Below are 21,387 nucleotides of genomic sequence, written 5' to 3'. Positions count from 1 at the left end.
ACATATAATTTTTTTAGAAATAATATTAATTATAAATATAAAAAATAGTTTAAAATAATACATTTTCTCTGTTCCAATACTGTAGTATTGTTTACTATTCCCTTCCTCAGTCAAATTTATTCTCAAGTTTTTTTTCCATTAATTAAATTTATCTTATCACTATTTTTGACAAAGTCAACAAATCAACATTTAATTATTATCGTTTATTCAACACTTATTTACAACAAATACGATTTTATTACATTACTTTACTTTACTCTCATTTACTTTATTTTTTAACTAAATTTTCAAAACTACCTATCACTTTTTCAATAAAATATATTTTTTTTTAATTTTCATGCCGAGCTTAAATTGAATAATTTTAATGGAGAGAGAGGAAGGATTAACAATCATATCACAAGAGAACTACTATTTCTTTTCATTTTTGTTACATTTACTACTACTTTATACATTAATGCATTCACTAAAAAAAACTTATTTCATGTCCAATCCAGTTAAAATTGTAGTTCTTGGAGTATAAAATAAAATATTTGAAAATTATGTTTTTCAAAGTACAAAATAAAATTGTGAATTAAAGTAAATATAACAATTGCATTTTTTAAATTAAAGCAGTATAAATAAATAGAATTTGTGAGTTCAATATAATCTTACTAAGGGTGTGTTTGTTTGGGGGATTTAATTAGATTTTTACTATTCATCCAATTTTTTTCCCCAAAAACATCAAATCAAACACCTATTTTTCATTTTTTATATTATACTAAAAATCAATTTTACATTCAAAACATCACATCAACACCTATTTATATCACATCATAGAACTATTCAAATTCAAAATTTTTACTATTCAAATCCAACTCAAAATCCAAACCCCCGAACAAACACAAATATCACTTCAACGGTTAAACGCAGCACATACAAGAATTGGAATGAAATAGAAGTACTAAAAAAGAATTAATACAATGAACATATCCACATACAAAATTCTCTATTCAAACTAACCAACTTATAGTCACAAATTCACAATATTTCCAGCAAACTACGCAACCCATAAACATATTAATTCACAAACTCCCCACAACACAAAACTCATCAAAACACCAAACAAACTTATTATTATTCACCAAACATTTAAACAACAACAACAACTACTAAATACACACCTCTAATTTATTCCCTCAAAAATTAACACTAAACTAAAATCATAAAATCACAAATTAATAAGGTCAGGAGGCGACGTACCCGTCTGCGAAGGAACAGTAAGCATGTAAACAACTTCCCTCATCGACGGCCGGGCCGAGCTCTCGTCCTCCACGCACATCATCGCAATCCGGAACATGTTCAGCACCCCAGACAGCGGCGGCGCCGCCAGTCGGGAGTCGACGATGGCGAGAGCCGACGCGGCATCGGTGAGGTGAGCAAGTTCCGACGTCGTCTTCCTCACCCACCTCACGATGTCCACGCCCTCCCCGAACTCGCCCACCGGCTTCCGCCCCGTGATCAGCTCCAACAGCACCACGCCGAAGCTGTACACGTCGGTTTTCTGGTCGACCTTCAACGTGTAGGCATACTCTGTTAAACGAAGAAATACCCGGTTAGTTTTATACGGTAAAATATGATCGTAATTGCCGCAAGAATATCAACCTGGTGCGATGTAGCCGTAGGATCCGGCGATGGAGGACATGCACTCGGAAGCGTCGGCGTCGTGGAAGAATTTGGCGAGCCCGAAATCGGCGACATGGGCCTCGTAGTCGGAGTTGAGGAGAATGTTGTTCGACTTCACGTCGCGGTGGATGATCGAGGGCGAGCAGTCGTGGTGCAAGTAGCAGAGTCCCTTTGCCGCCTCGACTGCGATACGGTACCGCGAATCCCATTGCAGATGAGCTCCTTTGGAGCCATGGATCATCTCCCCCAAGCTTCCATGGGACATGTACTCATATAATAACAAGTTCGTATCCTTGTTCGATAAGTACCCCAAGAGGCGGACGATGTTCCTGTGACGGATACTTCCGAGAGTCTGGATTTCTGCCATGAATCCGCGGTCGTTGCAGCTGCTGGCGTGTCCTCGCAGGCGCTTGATCGCAACGTCAATCCCATTAGGCATGGCGCCTCGGTAGACTATCCCGGCTCCACCTTTGCCGATTACGTTCTCGTCTTTTAAGCATTCGAGAATGTCCTCAACTCTGAAATCCAGCTTGTGGAACACTGTGAGCTTCCATGTTCGTGATTTCTCAAGCTGGCGCCTTCGAAGTAAAATCCAGGCTCCGAGAAGCAGAAGCGAGACAGTAACGAGTACTATGGTGATCACAGCAACCTTCGGCGTGTGCTTCTTGTGAGATTCGTGTGGCGGAGTGACAGCAGTCGGGCAGTCTGTGCTGCGAGGCGAGCAGAGCTTAGGATTGCCAACAAAGAAGCGATCATCAAAAGCTTTTAGCAGCCCTGTTATAGGCCTTCTACCCGAGAAATCGTTGTATGAAAGATCCAACACTGTTAAGCTATTCATCTGCCCGATCTCCCCTGGAATTTCGCCCTCCAATCGATTTCTAGACAGGTTAAGAACATTCAGATTCTGTAGCTCAGAAACACTCCTTGGAATTCCACCACACAAGCTGTTCTTGCTCAAATCAATGAATGTCAAATGGGGAGAATTTACAATGGATCCAGGGATTTCACCTGTCAGGGCGTTGTAGCTGAGATTCACCTTCAAAAGCTTCTTCAGATTGAAAACTTCGCCGGGGATCTCTCCAGAGAAACTGTTCATATCGAGTGATAAAATCTCTAGATTTTCAAGCTTCGCAATAGAAGGAGGTATGTTCCCTGTGATCCAATTGTTGGACAGAGTGAGACCTCCCAATTTGGTGGCAGACATCTCCTCCGGCAGCTCTCCAGAGAAATAATTATCATTGAGTTCAAGCAGAACCAACAATGGCAGCCTGAAAAACCCTGCGGGAATACTGCCATTAAAGAAATTCTTCTCTATCCGTATCCTTGTCAGAGACTTGCACTCCCCAATCTCTTCGGGCAAAGGGCCATAAAAGTAGTTCTCCATCAATATCAGAGTTTCCAGTTTCCCTCCTTTGCACAAGTTCATCGGTATCGGCCCTGTCAGATGATTCTTAGTGACGTCAAGCAGCTTCAATCTTCCGCTGCTGCCTAGATTTTCCGGCAGACTGAAGGTGAAATTGTTGTTCCAAATCTGTAAAACCTCAAGGTTCGGAAGGTCGCCTATGAACGACGGGAGAGGACCCTGGAATTTGTTCTGGAACAGATTAATCAACGTCAGGTTCCTCAGTTTTGAAAAATTACCAGGTATTTCTCCACTGAAATTGTTGATGGAAAGGTCTAACGACATCAAACTCGTCATTTCAGATAGCTCCGGCGGGATTTGTCCACTTAGGTTATTTATCTATCAATAGAGAGATAATGAGCATTAACGAACAATTGACTGAAAATGATTTACTCTACGATTTGCTAATTAAGGAAGAATCTAACCTGAAGAAATAGACTATGCAAATGCTTAAGATTCCCGAGAGTAGCCGGAATTTCTCCGTTGAGATTGCACTGGCCGAGATCTAGCAACCGAAGAGTAGATATGAAGCCGAATTCTGGAGGAATACCTCCTTCGTACATGTTGTAATACCCTAGATAGAGCTCTTGAAGGTTCGGAATCTTCGACAATCCTACCGGAATTCTCCCCGTCAAACTGTTTCCACGCAAAGCCAAATGAGTCAAGCTCTCGAACTCGGAATAGATCTCCGGAATTACGCCGGAGAAGTAATTGCCTCCAAGGTTTAGAATCCTCAGCTTCTTCAACAATACAAACTCCGCTGGCAAATTTCCCGTGAAATTGTTGTTATACACATCGAACACTTGGAGCTTGCTGAATTTCATCACCATCGCTCCATCAATCGTCTTATTAATCACGTTCTCGCTGAGATTAAGATACTCCAACGCTGCCAAATCACCTAACTCTACCGGAATAGGTCCGGTCAGATTATCCGAAACCAGCGTCAGGTTCACGAGACTGCTCAGCCGCCCAATCGCCGGCGAAATCGTTCCGAAAAGGCGCTGGTTGGTTATGTTCAGCGACGTCACGCGACCGTTGCCATCACACGTGACACCGGAGAAGACGCAATGCGCATAGGCCGACGGCGACGGCGGAGCAACCCAGTCGTCCAGCCCCGAGCCTGACGGTCCGATCAATGACGCTTTGAGCGTTAATAGAGCTTCGAGATCGTCGGAATATGCATGAAGAAACGCAAACGGACAAAGCATCATCACGAGGAGGAGAAGGAGAGAAAAATCCATGGCGATCGATCGGCGGTGAAGAAGATTTCGGAAGCTGTGAGAAACTGCGTTGAGGAATTCATGGCCGGTATTTGTACGACAGTGGCAGAGCTTTATATAGGCTGGTGTAGAGTGACGATCCTGACGGACCGTTTGTTCTTGCCCAGCCATTGGCGGTTGCCGCCGTTAAGATTATGACGCCGTTAGGAGTTCGTCCGTACTTCCAGCCTCACTCAATTCAGCTATTTTATAATCATTTTAGTAAATACAAAATGACGCTAAATTTATTTTTATTTTTATTCAATAAATAAATATGGACATAAAGCTGCTGGCAACCAGTGATTGGACGGTTTGATTGACGGCTTCATAATAACGTCGCTGACTTCCGCTTACGGCGTCAGTGTCCATTACGTCTCGCGCTTTACCAATAAAGTCCGAAATGACATTTCTACCCCTCCTCTGACTCCTGTTTGGTTTTTTTATACTTTTCCAGTTTCCATCCTCAAAAACTCAAGTCTTCCATAATCTCCAATGGTGGCCATGATTTTCAATCTGAAATGCGATGATGACATTCGATTTAGTTTATTGGATTCTACAAGGAGGAATTACCGCGCAAACCTCGCGATTCTGCACAGCAACTGTTCTATAAAGCAACTTTTGGGTAGGAATAAGTCCTCGAGGGTTTAGATTAATGAAGAGAATTCGGAAGCCGCTGAATTTGTGGAATCAAAAAGGTCAGTATATATTCCATACACTCAAAGATTATCCACTATAGAAAAAAAATAATCATAGAACAGATTCGTATTCGTAGTTAATGGAAAAACTGGAATCCGACGAGAGTGATGTGTGGAATAAAGGTTGATTGATTTTATTTCTTTTCCCCAATTTGGACGATCGGTCTATCCCCTTGCAATTGGGGGAAAATTAATAGGATGCTTCTTTCTAAATAATTTGCAACTACTTCTTACGCAATATTGTAGATGCCGCAAGTTCAAAAGTGTGTCATGTTTTTGGTAGGCAGCATTTCATGTGGTAGCCAGTTGCAATGCTGCAGTATTGGCATAATGGTCAGTTTAGTATAGTCTACTAAAGTCCAGTGGTACTTAGTTGTCAACAGAAAAGTATCTATGGAACTTCTGCAGGTGCATTTATCATGAATAAGAAAGAAACAAAGAATAGGAGGTAGACGACGAAGGAGGGTGGATTAGTACTATAGTAGGTATTATAATAGGTAGGTACGTAGGTACAGTACGTTTGATGAAACTGGCAATGATGACCTACTTTTACTGAAACAAGGGCTAGAAAGGATGGATGGATAGTATCCATCTGTCTTTTCAATCAAAGGTTTTACAGAGATAGGATAAATTGCAGAGCAGATAAATTCACGGCTGTAAATATTGCTGTGTTTCTGTGATGGTTTTGTTCTTGGGATCCAGGTTCCCAGTTCCAGATGGATCTTGACCGTTCATGTCAAGAACCATCTTTGATGGTTTTTATTCTTGGGAGATCTTTAACCATGCTCCACTTCATGAATGGTTTAGATCTTATCTTGTGGATGAGAGACTATGCTTAATCCTCTGTAACCTGTTTCTTGAATTTCACAGGATAAGATAGCCTGTAAATTCTGAGCGCCTACGATGGTTTCTTGTGATTTTGTTTTCAGTTTTGGGATCTATTTTACCAGAAAAGATTATGTTAAAAAGTTTTTTTTTCATATCCTAAGCATTTTATGGTAGATAGAATCTCACTTTATGGGTTACTGCTGATCAAAACAACCTAAAACTCTTTAGAAAATCATGAGACTTTAAAACAGTGATGCAAGTAACATGCTTACGTGTAAAAGATTCTTTATTGTGCTTAGAATGATCTGATTTGATTTTCAGTAGATGAATATGGAAATGTATCAATAATCTAGCTAAACCTAGATATATGTTTCATAAAACTTTCAGGATGCAACTTTATAAACAAGTCAGAGATGACTTATTGGTCTAAATAACACATTAGATCCATGAAAGCAGCAGCTGAAGTCCAAAAACTAATGAATCACACTACCAGAAATAAACAAAATACAAAATTCCAAAGAAAAAGAAGCAAAAATCTCCATAGCTGCTGCTTAAGGTTGAATCACCCTTCCATACAAGGACGGATTTCTTACCGTGGAGAAAAAAAATACCTTTCTTCAAGAAGCAGTTCTCCACTGCATCTCGATCTGAATCCTACCGTTCTTTGAGTCGATCAAATGGTACCTTTCGTTGATCCTCTTGTTGTTCACCACATCCGATAAGTATATATCGACGTAGCCCAGAGATTCCTAATTCAGAAAAGGGTTAGAACTAACAATTGCAACCCACTTTATGCATTCCAAGCATGATTTAGTTACTACCTTAGGATGCAATAGACTTCTTTTCGAAATGCTGATTACTTCGACATGTATTCTGTCATTTGTTGGCGGCTCATCCAACATGAATTGGAACTCCTGGTCCCATCTCGGGTCCCTGTTTTTCTTCAGAACCTGATAACCGACACGATGAACAGCCGAAGGTACGTCAAAGTTCGCACTAGTATATTCATATTCATATTCATATTCATATGTAATACTTACCTTAGTCTTTTTCTCCTCTCCTCTAAACAGGAGACGTACGGATGGATTTGTGTGGTTCTTCCCTTCCAAATCTTGCGCCTCGTGGATATGGATGACGAGCAAGCCTCCACCATCTGGTGTCCCCTCGGGAGCTTTCTCGACTGTCCCCTCCGCATCTTCTACATTCGTTGGCATCTCGCTGTCCTTGAAAGGCTTGTAATTGACTTCCACCACAAGCTGCCCTCGTGACTTCTCGTTCTGTGAATCATCCGGATTCAGAGTTTTGAGAAGGTCGAGAGTCATGGTTTTTGGCTCTTCGGGAGTCAAGTCTTTCAATGGGATCACATTCAACCCCATCTTGTCATGCGACCCGACCTAAGCAAAATGTATGACAAACAAGATTGAGATCACTCGGGGAATCAGCGCAAGGTCTGTACATCTATCCGTGTTTATTATATATTGATGAAATATCGACATACCTGTTCCCAGTCGTAGACAGTGAGCTCTAGGACTTGACCTTCAGGATCCTTGACGACGAATGTAAACTCCTCGTCCCATTCGGGATTCAAATTCTTGTATTTCACCGTGGTTTTCTTGGATGGAAGCTTGTCTTCGGTGAGATTCACCTTCACGTACGGGTCAGACGCCCCTAGAAGGTCTTTCTTCTTCAGTTTTATTGCTCTTACAACCTTAACATGGAGGATTCCGACAGGCTTCTTCATCGCCCTGTTGAATCGCATATTTGAGGTATGATTAAAAAGCCAAGAGGATATATATACACATATATAGCTTTGCGATGGAAACTCAATAGTCGAAAACACTTACTTCGCCGGATCCATAATCTGAACTTCGAGTCTTTTTGGCCATAAATACATGTTGGCTACTTGATCTTTGATAAGCTCCTGACGTATGGAAAAAAAATTAGATCCCGATAGTATAAAGCCGATATTTTGTAAGAGTTTCTTTAAAACGGGCATTTTAGCGTTACCTGAACGAGCCGGTATGCCCCAGGAATCGACATAGCGTCGACACCAACTAGTTTTGCTCCAAAGTCGACATGCGGCTACAATGAAATTTCAACAACAATGTCAAATGAAGGTACCGCGAATTGCACTGATTTTCATGCGAAAAGAGATGGAATCATCGAGGAATTTCTGTCCCTATTCGAGCAAAAGAATCGAACCAATCTTAGGCACTGACCTTCTGCATTAACGACACATATATGTTTGCAAAACAAGGGAAGCTCGGAACCAATGGTTTCAAGGTGATGCGCGGTAGCGCAAATACTTGCAAATCGAGCACCTAAAACACTTAAAAACGCATACTCAGATACAAAAAATTCGATCCAATGACGAGATGATTAATCGATGTAGAAGAACATAAGAAACCTTAGGATTAAACATTGTATCTCAAAGTTCCAATGCCTTACAATTCTAAAAGGATCGCAACCTTTATGTCCCTAACAATGCGTCTCCGTAGTGAAAACAAGAACACTATAGTCATAAAACGCCATAATCTCGATTGAATTAAACATTTACATCGTACCTGAACCGTAGCTTTCAACCCGAATGCCTTGACAGCGACGAGGATGTTAGGATTAGCAGCCCACTTCAAGCCTAGTTCCATAATCAGTTCCTTCTCCTCAGTGTTGTACACTTTCATTCCTAAAACATCGATCAATAGCTCTAAACGCAAGGATTAACCGAAATTCAAGTGCAAGAAACAGTTAGAATTCAAAAAACCTTCAAAAGTAGGTGGTAAGCACCCCAAAGTCAGTGTCTCAAAGTCAATCGAATCGATTTTGTACTTTGGCTTCTGCTCGGCTATTATAGGCTCGGCTATTTTCTTCGCCATCTTGCAAATAGCCTGCAACAAGAAATTAGAACATGAGCATTCTTTCGACAAATTCACAACTAGAGCATTTCTTAAACACACCTTGTCTAAATAAGGCCACATGTATTCGACGAACTTGTTCAACCAATCAACCTACAAACATACACCTCAAGTCATGATCTTTTTAACGTTGTAAATAACACCAACAATGCAAGAAAACTCACCCGGTCGAAATCCGGATTCTTTACCCAAACCGGTATTTCGGGTAGCAGCCGTTGAAGGCTTTTCAAATCTTTCTCGACCAAAGGTCGAATTTCAGGGTCCTGCAAGGATTCACAGCTCAATGTTCTACATAAATTTTTACATGATCAAGATTCTTACCCTATTTCAAGAACCAATTAAGCTTTACCATTTTAACCCTAAAGAATTTAAACCAAAATCATCTAATCTTATCTACCCCAATTTATCTAACCAAACATGATCTTAGTTCAGTTTTCTTCAAAATCATTGAAGCATTTCTCTGTGTTCTTCTTCATCTTCAAAACCTAAGAAAAAAGACTTCCCTAATTTCCAGATCAACACAAAATTCCCCCAAAGAGATGAATAAAAATCAAACTGTTCACAAATGCACCAAAACAATCGATCTAATCTAAGAACAAACAAACAAACAAACAATCCCTAAAATGTTGCAAAAGAAGAGTAGAAAAGTGTAGAAAACCTTGACATCTGTTGGCTGTCGAAAGATGAACAGAAAATACCCAATCACAAGCCCAACAGCAGCTCCAAATCCAAATCCAAAAAAACTCAGAACAGTGCTAACAACACCCATCTCTACACTTCCCCCTCAAAATCAAAGTCCCCAATTCCAAAAAGGTAAAATTCTAAGCAGAAGAATCAACAGAAAGGGCCCTCCTCCTCAAGTCCAGTCGCCATTTCCAGAAACTCTGGATCAGAGCAGCAACTGCAAGTCAAGCTCTGGAAAAACCTCTGATCCCCATAAACCCATCGAGAAAGAATTAAAAAGAAATTGACAATGGATTGAAGAACCAGTTGCGACAAAAGGGTGAAGGAAATCCAGAGGCGTTCGAGATGGAAATTAAATTATCAGAGGAAAAAGGACAATAAAGAAATGCATAAATGCGTGGCCAATCCTCGCAGCCAACGCCACGCATAACGGCTTTAATTATTTATTATATATTATTTATTTTCAAAGCGCGTGAAGCTCCGACGCCATCATCCATGTCGGCAGACGGGGATGAGTGGAGGCTCTCTCTATAACGCCCCCCCACGACTTGGCCGAGTGTATTTCAATCGCCATTGGTGGACCAGACAGACCAGCAGAATGGGGAAGAAAATATCTCTTCGATTCTGTTGGATGAAATGGGGGGTTGGCGGCCCCTCTGGATAAGGAAGAAGACTATTTTTCTGGGATTAGAGACAGCATGTGGAAGGAAACAGAGGGCATTAATAACTGGTTTCAGTTAAGAAAAGATTTTGAAAGAGACTACTGCAGCTGCTTTTGAAAAGAGAAGTGCAGTGAAATTGAAGAAAGAAATTATTAGGGTTTTGATTTTGTTTTGTTTGGTTCGGCTGAATGAAGTGATTAATTTTGATTGAAGGGCCAAGAATGAATGGGGTTGGGTAATCACTTATAATGTATGTATATCTATGGTTGATTGATCATTGATTGACAGAGCTTTGTTTTTAGAGAGAGGTAGTAAAGGGTAGGGAAGGGGAAGAAGGAGTGTAGTGGACTGGAAGAAGACAAGACGGGGGCCATGGCTATGAGTTGGACTCTGTGCTTTCATACGACCTGCAGTTTTCAAGCCTAGTCTGCTTTGTCTCAAACTTGATTTCTTTTTTTACTAATCTATACCAAAAAATAAATAAATAAATAAAAATCAAGTACATTTTTATTATTTTTTAATTTTTTAAACTAATGACTTCATAATTAAACTCCATTTCCCTTGCCAACTCCACAGCCCAAAAGTATATTATTCCTTCTGTCCTGCAAAAAATTGTCATTGGTTGTTTGTATGTTGATTTTGAATATTAATTATGATATCAATGTGTAGTATAAATTAAGAAAAGAAAACAAAAATATATTGATTAGTCTTTTGTAATACATATACAATGATATTTATCCAGTAAATTATTCAAATATAAAAATATTTTTAATATTAAATACAATAACGCAAAAACTAAATTGCAACTTTCTTGCGGGACGGAGGGAGTATTTTATTTTTTCATAAGTTTGATTAATATATACTTCATCAGTTCTATAAAATTTATCCACTTCAATGTACACATAAAAATTAGAAAATATATAATTAGTAAATAATTATGTATAATAAAAATAATTATAAATTAAAATTAAAATTAAAATGACTAAATAATTTAATTAATATTAAATAAATTTAAATTATAAAATTTAAAATATGATTAAAATTTAAAATTATATTTTTTTAAAAAAAATAATTTAAGTGAGACAGACGAAAATAAAAAATATAAACATTTTATGTGAATCTGAGAAAGTAATATAAATTTAATTAAAATTTTAAAAAATATCATAAAGACTATAATAAATATATTCAATACAATAATTGTTATTTTTAAAAATAATAAAATTTTATATAATATAAATAATTAAATAAAATATACTACTATTTATATATAATTAACTTAAATTATAAAATAAGAAAGATAAAATTAATATGAGTATAATTTTTTGAATTTATATAAATAAGATGTTATAAATGAATCTTATTATATAAAAACAAAAAAAAAAACAATAAAATTGAAAAACAATTGAAAGTACATTAGGGATGTTTGAACTCAACCAATCCGACCCCAAGTGCTTAATAATTGGGCCTCCAAATCCATTTTAAGAGTTAATTAGGCCCTAACCAAAAGCCCACTGAAAGGAGAAGAAAAAGTAGCTCAATTTGGAGTTGTATCTCCCAACTTTGAATGATCAGTCCATATGATGGTGTTTATGTGTTTTTCTCACTGTTTTTTTACTCTCGTCTCACATAATTTGTCTTTATTTTTTATTTTTATCCGTTCCATATAATTTGTACTTTCTATTTTTAGAAATATAATTATACACTTTAATCGCATTTTAAATTTCAAATTTTATAATTTTTTTTAATTTTAATTAATCTATTTACTTATCTTAATCTTAATTTATAATTATTTTTACTAATACATTTTTTAATTACTTACTAATTATATTTTACCTAAATTCCGGTGCCTACAGTAATACACCCATATTATATGGGACGGAGGGAATATTTTTTATCATTAAAATTATTAATTTTAAAAATTTATATTAGTTACGTTCAAAATCATATGAATCATTCTTCCATCTCTCTCTCTCTCTCTCTCTCTCTATATGTATATATATATATTTTTTTTTTTTCTTAAAAAAAAGCCATAATGATTGTTTACCACTCAATTTAGTATTAAACCACAAGATTTAGCTTTTGCTTGGATAAAGATATTTTTAATTTTTAATTTTTTTTAAAAAATAATAAATATCTGAATATTTAATTTTATATTTCGAAAAGAATTATATTTTATATGTATGATATTTTAAAATATTATTAGTACAAAATAATTTTAAAGTTTTTTAAAATATGTATATAAATATAGCATTATTTTTGTAATTTAAAATGGAAATCCAAAACATCTAAAAAAAACTAGTAAGTCTTAATAAACACTTGCACAACAAATTGGTTAGAGTTAAGTTTCTATGTGAATTAGTATTCCCCCTATCCCACATAATTTGTCCCTATTTTCTATTTTCGTCTGTCCCACATAACTTGTATTTTCTATTTTCTGAAATATAATTATGCACTTTAATCGTATTTTAAATTTTAAATTTTATAATTTTTTTAATTTTAATTAAACTATTTATTTATCTTAATCTTAATCTATAATTATTTTTACTAATACATTTCTTAATTATTTACTAATTATACTTTACCTAAATTATCGTGTCTACGGTAATACATCCATATTACATGGGACGGAGGGAGTGTCATTTATTGGTAATTTATATTATATTAACATGTAAATATAAATAGTTTTATATATTGTGTAAACTATTAACATGTATCAATTAACCGGTTTTATTATTGTTGTATATCATTCTAACATCACCGCTAAAGAATGTATACATTTTGACTAGTCAAATTAATATAGTACTGATTTGTTCGGATTATCATATATAAAATTGACAAAAATATGTGTTAAATAAAAATATTTGTTGTCAAATCATACTTATAGATATATTGTACAAATATTTTTATTGTAATAAAATCAATAATACGATGTGTTGTGTAGAATATATTATATGATGCATTTGTATTGTGCAAATATAAATAATGTGTGCATTTCTGATGCTAATTAGGTCAGTGTGGTACTAATTTGACATAATTAATCAGCATATAATATATATTTTTACATAAAATAACATATATTGCGTTATAACAAAATATATACTCTTTTTATAACAAAATGTATGATATATTATATTGTATATATATGTCGTATATCTTTATTATATATATGGATTGAATCAAACCAACGCAAATATATAATTTGTCATCATAAATAATATTCCCTCCGTTCAGCTAGAAAGTATACACATTTCTATTTTGGGACGTCCAATTATAAAGTAAACATTTCATTAAATACCTCAATTTTTTCCACAAATACCCTTACTTACATCACATCATTACTTTTATACCAAAAAGCAAGGGTAAAAATGTCATTATACTACTTTTAACTACTCACTATAATTAAAATACTATTATTTCTTAAATACCGCGCCAAAAGTAAATGTATACTTTATCCGTAGACGGAGGGAATATTATATATATACTTTCTATGTTCATTAAAATTAGCATGGAAATTAAAAAAAATGACTATTTTTATTGAAAAAATGATAAGTAGTTTGGGGTATTATTAGAAATTTAGTTAGAAATTAAAATAAATGGAGGCATGGAGATAGAAAATATAATAAAATTAGTTGTATTTATTGTAAATAATTGTTGAATAGAGGATAATAATTAAATATTGTTTTGTTGACTTTGCCAAACTTAATAATGAAATAAATTTAGCGGATAAATTAAAAAATAAACTGGAAATAAATTGGATGGTTTGAGTGAATATATATTTATATTGTATATGTCTATTTCTACCCCATAAGTTATCAATATTGTGTTAAATTTCACTACATCCGTCCGGCTCTAAGGGTCTTATTTATTTTTTTGCGTGTTGATATTTAAATATTAATTATTATATCAAAACGTAGTACAAATTAAGAAAAAAATTGCAAAACTACTTTAATTAGTGTCTTATAATACTAATAGAAGAATATTTGTACAAAAATTATACAAATATAAAGATATTTTTAACGTTAAGTACAATAACGTGACATTAACACCCAACACCACTCTTTTAACTCGAGTGTTGTAGCAAAATATCTTATTCCGCAAATATAATTAATTGGAGGAATAAATTTACGATAAATTTAAAAATAATTAAAGCTTAATTAATTAATATTATTTATATACAAAGTCATTATTATGTCACGGGTGCCGACCAAGATAAAAAAATATATATATATAGTAGTTTATATATAATCAACTATATATGGTTGATGCAGCACGAATCAATGATCCTTCAAATTTCAGGCAACAATTTATGTAAAATACACACTTTATACATGTGCATCAACCAATGATTTGGGAATAATATAAATTATAATTAAATAAGTAAATTTACAAAAAAAAAAAAAAAAAAAAAAACTTAATATAATATCTTCAATGGATTTTTTAATACCAACAAGCACACTCCTAGTCTTGATCCCATCGATTTTTGGACTTTTATACAATAAAATTTTAAGTGAGGGCATATAATATTGTGTTCCTTTAGTGTTTAGATTTTTTATTTTTTATTTTTTATTTTTATATTAATTATTGAGAACTATAAAACTATTATTAATATAATTATTTTATTTTTTAAAAATATTTTGTAAAAAAAATTATATATATATTTTTTATATAAAATCATAAGATTGTATAATAAGTAAATTTTAGAAAAACCAAAAATAGTGTCTTAGCTTGTATTCTTTCATTGTTTAGAAAATTTAAAATTATTTATTATTAGTTACTATTATCCGTAAAAATTTTATTGCTACTTTTAAAATATTTTATTAAAAGTATTAGTATATCATTATTGTTAAAAATAGTGTAAAAATAATATTGTCTTTTTTTTGGATAAAAATGATGCTATAACGGTAAAATAAGGGTATTTGTAAAAGTTTAGATATTTTTGAAATAATTACTTTATAATTAAACTGTCCAAAATAAAAATATATATACTTTTTGGCCAGATAAAAAGAGTAATATTTATTTTTAAGAAATATTAAATTAAAATACTATTTATTTTTTACTATTATTGGTTCAAACTCTTAATGCATTTTTATGGAATACATTGTGGTATGGAGTAAATTCGTAACAGTACTTAAATTTTATTTGTGATATATGATTCTTCTTATGTAATTGTTATATATATGATTCATCTCATGTAACTTTTTTTTTTTTTTTCTAATTTGTGAACTACTATGAGGTTTATCTGCATATTTCATATTATAAAAAAAATATATTAAAAAATACTTTATTTGTCTCATAAGAAAGACTATATTTTTTATTTTCGTCCGTCCGAAAATAAGATATCATTTCATAATTTGGTAATTGTACTACCTACCTAACATAATAAATATCATTCTAACTTATAATATATTATACATATGTCACAACATATTACATAATATTAAAAATATTTGTTATCTTTTTTTTTTTATTATAATATAATATAATATTAATATTAAAAAATATAGGTATAAAAGTTGATAACAAAAATTTCAATGATTTTAATAATTATTTATTTTCACACCTTAATAATATTCCTACCCCAAAATGAGGGCACATGAGTGCAACTCCATCCCAGCGACGTGTATGGCCACGATTTCTCTAAACAGCCACTTCGAGGAAACCCAAGGAAAACGAATCAACGGTCAGCATCTCCCCAACGGCTAGTTTCTAAATATAGTACCGCGATCCAACGGTCACTATGCCTCCGGCGGCTGCCGCCCTTTACCGTTTAATATATCAACCCTCGACCAATCACGGCCCCGAAATCTTGCGACAGCCGACCTTTCTTACCACTGTCGCCTTTTTATTTATTCATTTATTTATTACGACAAAAAAAATCTCTCTCACTCTTAAAGGTGGTACCAACCCACAATATTTATTTATTATTATTATTATTATTTTATGAGGGTAAAAAATCTAGCCGTTGGAGGAATCTCCTGCTATTTAAGGAGCTGCCATGGAAGCTTCAAGAAAGTTGCAGTAGCCATTATCAGAACTTTACCAACACTCAATAAGGAGAAGCTGATCAATTTTGTAATTTTATTTTATTTAAAAATTAGATCAGTTATTTTTATTTTATTTTTTTATCTTGGTAATGGATACGATTTTTCTGAATCGATCTATGGAGCGATCGGTTTCTTCCCAAATCAGAAACCCTAGAAATGTCGGATTGCAGTATTTTCCGTCGATTCATTCGGAAAATTTTTTTCCGGCGCCGGCGCCGGCTTCTTATTCACTGCCGCGGTCTCACCAGCCGCCGCTGCTTCCCCTCCCTCCTACGGCGGCGCCCCGCCGGAGCAACGCCGCGCGCGGCCAATCTTGCCCGCCGGCGAATAAAATCGGCGGCAGAAATAGTCGGGAATGTTCTCTGACCCCGAAGAAATCAAATTCTCCGAATAAAAACCGCAGAATGAAATCGAATTGTGAATCTCCGGTCGCCGGCGCAGAAGATCCTTTGATCGGCGACATGTTTTCCGGGTCGGTGGCGTTCACAATCTCTCCTCCGCCAAGCAGCTTGCCTTTGCCGACTTTTTCTTTGAGGCCGAAGCTCGGCTGCAAGGCCCAGGCCGCCGCCGCCGGAATAGACGCCGGAGCCACAGATAACCTTCGGCGTCTTCTTCGTCTCCGGTGACTGTATATAAAATCTGGTTGGAATATATACAAATATATATATATACATATATAAACACGATCTCATGAATGATGATCTGGCAGGAAACCCTAATCAAATATATCCCTAATTAATTAATATTGAAGTTATTAGATCCCTCCTCCTCCTCTTCTCATGTGTTTTTGGAGTCATGAGATTATTACCTATGCATTGCACTGTATTTTCATGAGTTTATATCTATATATATATGTATAATGATTTGGGTGTTGGGTTGCAGAAGCAGATTAATGTATTATATGACAGTTCTTAAATAAAATATTTCTTCATTTCCAAAACTATAGTTTTATTTTGGTTGGGCACGAGATAAAAATATATTGATATTACAGTGTCATTGTAAGTGTATTAGTGTAAAAAATAGTGGTATTTGTGTAATAATAATGAAAAAATAAAAAATAATCGGACAGTTGATATAAGTATTTATGAAAATAAGATCATGCAATAAAACCAAAACATAAAATTACATTCTATATATGTAGGTAATGTTTTATATAAGAAGGAAAAAGGTTTTGGTTAGAGATGTAATTACTATTGTATTGTACTGATTAACTTTGATCATCAACTTTAATGATTTTAATCAATGCAATAATTAAATGCTATGAGAATTATTATTATACACTGTCAATTTATGACGTCATGTTCTGTCCATTTATACAATGTGTATTTGTGTTGGTAGATTTTGGACTTAATTTATATCACAAATATTCATGTTTTATTTTTGTACATTACACATACATATATATATATATATATATAAATATATAGTTTTAAAAATAATACTAAGGGTGTGTTTGTTTGGGGGTTTGGATTTTGAGTTGGGATTTGAATAGTAAAAATTTTGAATTTGAATAGTTGCATGATGTGATATGAATAGGTGATGATGTGATGTTTTGAATGTAAAATTGATTTTTAGTATAATATAAAAAATAAAAAATAGATGTTTGATTTGATATTTTTGGAGGAAAAAAATTGGATGATTCTTTACAAACTTCCACTTTTTTTTTTGGGGTTTGTTAATCCAATCTACAGTTTTTTGTGGCATGATTCTTTACAAATATTATAAAAATATAATATATATATATATAATATATTCAATTTATTTATAAAGATTTAATAATTTAATACAAAATATTAATTTTTATATTATATATTTTATATTTAAAAATATAAAGTGAACACACCATTGTATTTTTGGATTGATGTATTATTTATAATAAATATGAAAAATTGTATCATTAATATATAAAAAATAATTTTTTTTGTATCGGAGCTAATGTATAAAATACTATATACTCTCTCTGTTATTCAAATCTATTCTCACTTTTATTTTTTGGTTGTCATCCAAATTTATTCTCGTTTCATTTTTTAGTAAAAAAAACCACTTTTTAAAAAAAATAAAAAAAAATAAAAATTTCTATTCTTACATATTTTTCTTAAAATCAGTGTCCGGTCAAATAAGCACACAATTGAATGACGGAGGGAGTATTATATTGTATGTATATATTATATATATATATATATATATAATTTGGGTGAACAATTCATATCATATTAAGTACTAATTACTTTCATTAAACTTTTATGTTTTTCAACGCCAAATCAAATCAAACCCTCAAACTGTATATACATAATATGGAATTCATACATACATTTGAAAATGATTTAGCAGACTTTGGTTTTATCTTTTAGTGTTTATTTGTTTGGTTTTTATTTTTTATTTTTTTAGGAAAAAAATATTTTTTAATACAAAATTATAGAAATGATATAATATTAAATAGTTAATGAAAATTAATGTAGGGTGTTCTCACTTGTGTTTTTAGATTTTGAATGAACGTATATATATATATATATTTATATGTTGAATTGTTAAAAAATTTATAAGTAAAAAAATATATAATATTATATTTAATATGTTATATTTTTTTTAATAATGTTTTGGAGAATCGAGAACAAATCTATGATTCCATTTATATAATCATTTTTCATTTATTTGATATTATTTTTATCCATTTAATAAATTTGACATTTATTTTTTCATATTAATTATTATATCAAAATATAAATGTAAGTATAAATTAAAAAAGAATAATAACTTTTTTTATTAATATCTTATAATACAAATATAATGATACTTGTATAATAAATTATATAAATATAATTATATTTTTAATATTAAATATAATAACGACATAAAACATATATAATTTTATTAAGTGCACGTAGATAATATTATTTATTTATGAAAGATATCACAACAAATATTAATTTATTCTTTTTTAAGAAAAATAAAAATTTAAAACTTCAAAATCTCCAAAAAAAAAAAAAAAAAAAAAAAAAAAAAAAAAATATATATATATATAGATATTTGTCTAAATGAATCATGTAGGTCTCTTTAAACAGGGATGCGGAAAAAGAAAAATGGAATTTGAAATTAGGGTTTGAGTCCAAAACTAAAATAATGATCCAACATTTATCGTTCTGAAATTGGTCCATTACTTGTGCCCCACAAACACATTTGGGCTCAACTCTAGCAATCTATCAACTCATCTACTTTTCCGCTCTCGAGCTATCCATGCTAGGAAAAAATGGCGAACATCCAAGGAATTTCCCGCCGAAATTTGGAATCGAGTAATCAGTTGGAGCAAATTCTAAACGTCAAAATCAAGCATGGAGTTCGATGCACATAAGATGTTCGACGTGTTGTCCCAATGACTCATGCCGACCGATCAATATCCAATTGCCCAAATTTCGCGGTAATTAATGGCGCAGCGAGTCCAGAATCCATGGCTGCGCATTAATCTCGTCCAGAGACGTGCTTCGTGTCTACTGGATTAGGTTTTTAATTTGTTTGTTTCCGCCATGGACAAATTCAAAAGGTGAAGCCGTGGCTGAAAATCCAGCCCCAGGTATGAAATACGCGGCCAAGATTTCCCCAATTGAATTGATTGAAAATGGCCACAAGTTGTGGAATAATGATGGTTAGTTTAATGGAGGCAGTTGGGAGAGATTGAATGCATTCACGTGGGGAGAGTTAAAGCTTTTAGCATTTGCATTTACATTTGCAGTTAGTGAAATTTATGCTCAAAAACACATAGGTGATCTTATCTGAATTAAACTGTAATTGCCTATTGTGAATATGACATTTATTAGCCATTCTGTGTACTTTTCTGATTCTGCAAGTCTTCTGTCTGGTAAAGTTCTTCGATAATTAATGTAGACAACTGGACATTGCCTTTAAGGCTTCACCTGCATCATGTTAGGCTGTTCATGTGACTTTAGTGGTGATATAATGTTATAATGTGTTTGTTTCAGACTTGTCTCATGAGCCATGGAATATATATTAAGTCTTACTTTGGATGATAGGATTATATTGATTAATTATAATTTGCGGGATTATTTTATCCCATTTGTTAGATAGGATGAAATAATTGAAAAATTTAGTATAACAATCATGAATTAAGTATAATAGCATGTTGTAATTCTTCGAAGTAAATATATGATTAGGTGTATAAAAATAATATCATCCTACTTAGAAACAAAACCCAAGACCTCGTTTGGTTGGAGGAATTTGGGTTTAAGGGGTTTCAAAATAACTCCATCAAATTCATTTTGTTTTGTTTGGCAATGCGAGATTTCAATACATTTCCTTTAATATTTCAAATTGTGTCATTTCAAATATTTCTTACAACCAAATGACGATTTTAGTTATGAAGTATTTCAAATTCGAAGTAGCATCAAACAGGGTCTAGAGTGATATGTAGTATGGTGTGGTCCATTAACTGATTTATAGATTCCTTTGGTTAGCTAAATTAGCCTAAAGTGTAAATTCTTTCGTCGAAATTTGTAAGTAGAGTTAATAACAGTTGAAGTCTCAAGACATTGGTATTACTTGAAAATGAAATATGAATGGTGGTCTTGCTTTTCCCTATTTATATTAGTCCTCCTCATTTATGGACGTCGAGATCGACTTGATTCTATGGCTATGATTTAACTCCAGATTTCTGGATATACATGAGAATAGCATAAAGTTCTAGTTAATGTATAAGACTATAATAAATCTTTAATTAGAATTAGAGATTATAATTCTGAGGGAAAGACACTGAAAATGTCACCCAAGCTCTACTAGGACGAAATTTTGTTATAACATATTAAAAAGTTTCACATCTAACACATATTTTCCTAAAAAATATTCCCTCTGTCCCATAATTAAATATCTATTTGCTTTTTGCACGTAGTTTTATAACTTTTAGTATTATATTGCGATGTAGTAGGAATAAAGTAGAAATGACTAAAATAACCTTATTAGTATGTGTGATATAAAGGAATATTTGTATAATATATTGTAAGTTGTAAGAGTATTTGTAATGCTAGGTAGATAGTACAGTTACTAAAAAAAGAAATGAATACTTTGTTATGGGATGGAGTAAAATGGAAAAAATGGATACTTTGTTATGAGATGGAGGGAGTATCAAAGCAAAAAAACAAAAATTGAAAAAAGCACCAAAAGAACATATACCGACCCTTAAAGCCTTTATGTGTAGTGAAAAAGCTTGAAACGTTATAGGACGAGACAATTG

The 21,387-nt window shown here is 33.1% G+C and overlaps 3 protein-coding genes across 3 annotated transcripts; 1 reads left to right on the top strand and 2 right to left on the bottom strand.

Moving 5' to 3' along the window:
* Nucleotides 1–905: 905 nt before the first annotated feature.
* Nucleotides 906–4,393, bottom strand: LOC127257491 (receptor protein kinase CLAVATA1-like). The gene is made up of 3 exons (XM_051283943.1): nt 3,490–4,393; nt 1,642–3,403; nt 906–1,569 (listed from the first exon to the last, which is right to left on the bottom strand). The coding sequence occupies exons 1-3, from the start codon at nt 4,303–4,305 to the stop codon at nt 1,208–1,210; spliced, it is 2,940 nt and encodes a 979-aa protein (XP_051139900.1). The 5' UTR covers nt 4,306–4,393; the 3' UTR covers nt 906–1,207.
* Nucleotides 4,394–6,214: 1,821 nt separating this feature from the next.
* On the bottom strand, nt 6,215–10,311 carry LOC127257140 (synaptotagmin-2). The gene is made up of 12 exons (XM_051283469.1): nt 9,417–10,311; nt 8,923–9,021; nt 8,801–8,851; nt 8,608–8,731; nt 8,411–8,529; nt 8,066–8,167; nt 7,854–7,928; nt 7,691–7,767; nt 7,345–7,591; nt 6,887–7,240; nt 6,668–6,796; nt 6,215–6,595 (listed from the first exon to the last, which is right to left on the bottom strand). The coding sequence occupies exons 1-12, from the start codon at nt 9,525–9,527 to the stop codon at nt 6,464–6,466; spliced, it is 1,620 nt and encodes a 539-aa protein (XP_051139426.1). The 5' UTR covers nt 9,528–10,311; the 3' UTR covers nt 6,215–6,463.
* Nucleotides 10,312–16,237: 5,926 nt separating this feature from the next.
* On the top strand, nt 16,238–16,774 carry LOC127257215 (uncharacterized). Its single transcript, XM_051283596.1, has one exon. The coding sequence runs from the start codon at nt 16,238–16,240 to the stop codon at nt 16,772–16,774; it is 537 nt and encodes a 178-aa protein (XP_051139553.1).
* The last annotated feature ends 4,613 nt before the right edge of the window (nt 16,775–21,387 follow it).

The sequence above is a fragment of the Andrographis paniculata genome, unplaced genomic scaffold (assembly GCF_009805555.1).
Source record: "Andrographis paniculata isolate CXL003 unplaced genomic scaffold, ASM980555v1 Contig57END, whole genome shotgun sequence".
Classification (NCBI taxonomy): domain Eukaryota; kingdom Viridiplantae; phylum Streptophyta; class Magnoliopsida; order Lamiales; family Acanthaceae; genus Andrographis; species Andrographis paniculata.
Note: the sequence above shows the minus strand (reverse complement) of the source record. Positions and strands in the feature narration are given on the sequence as shown.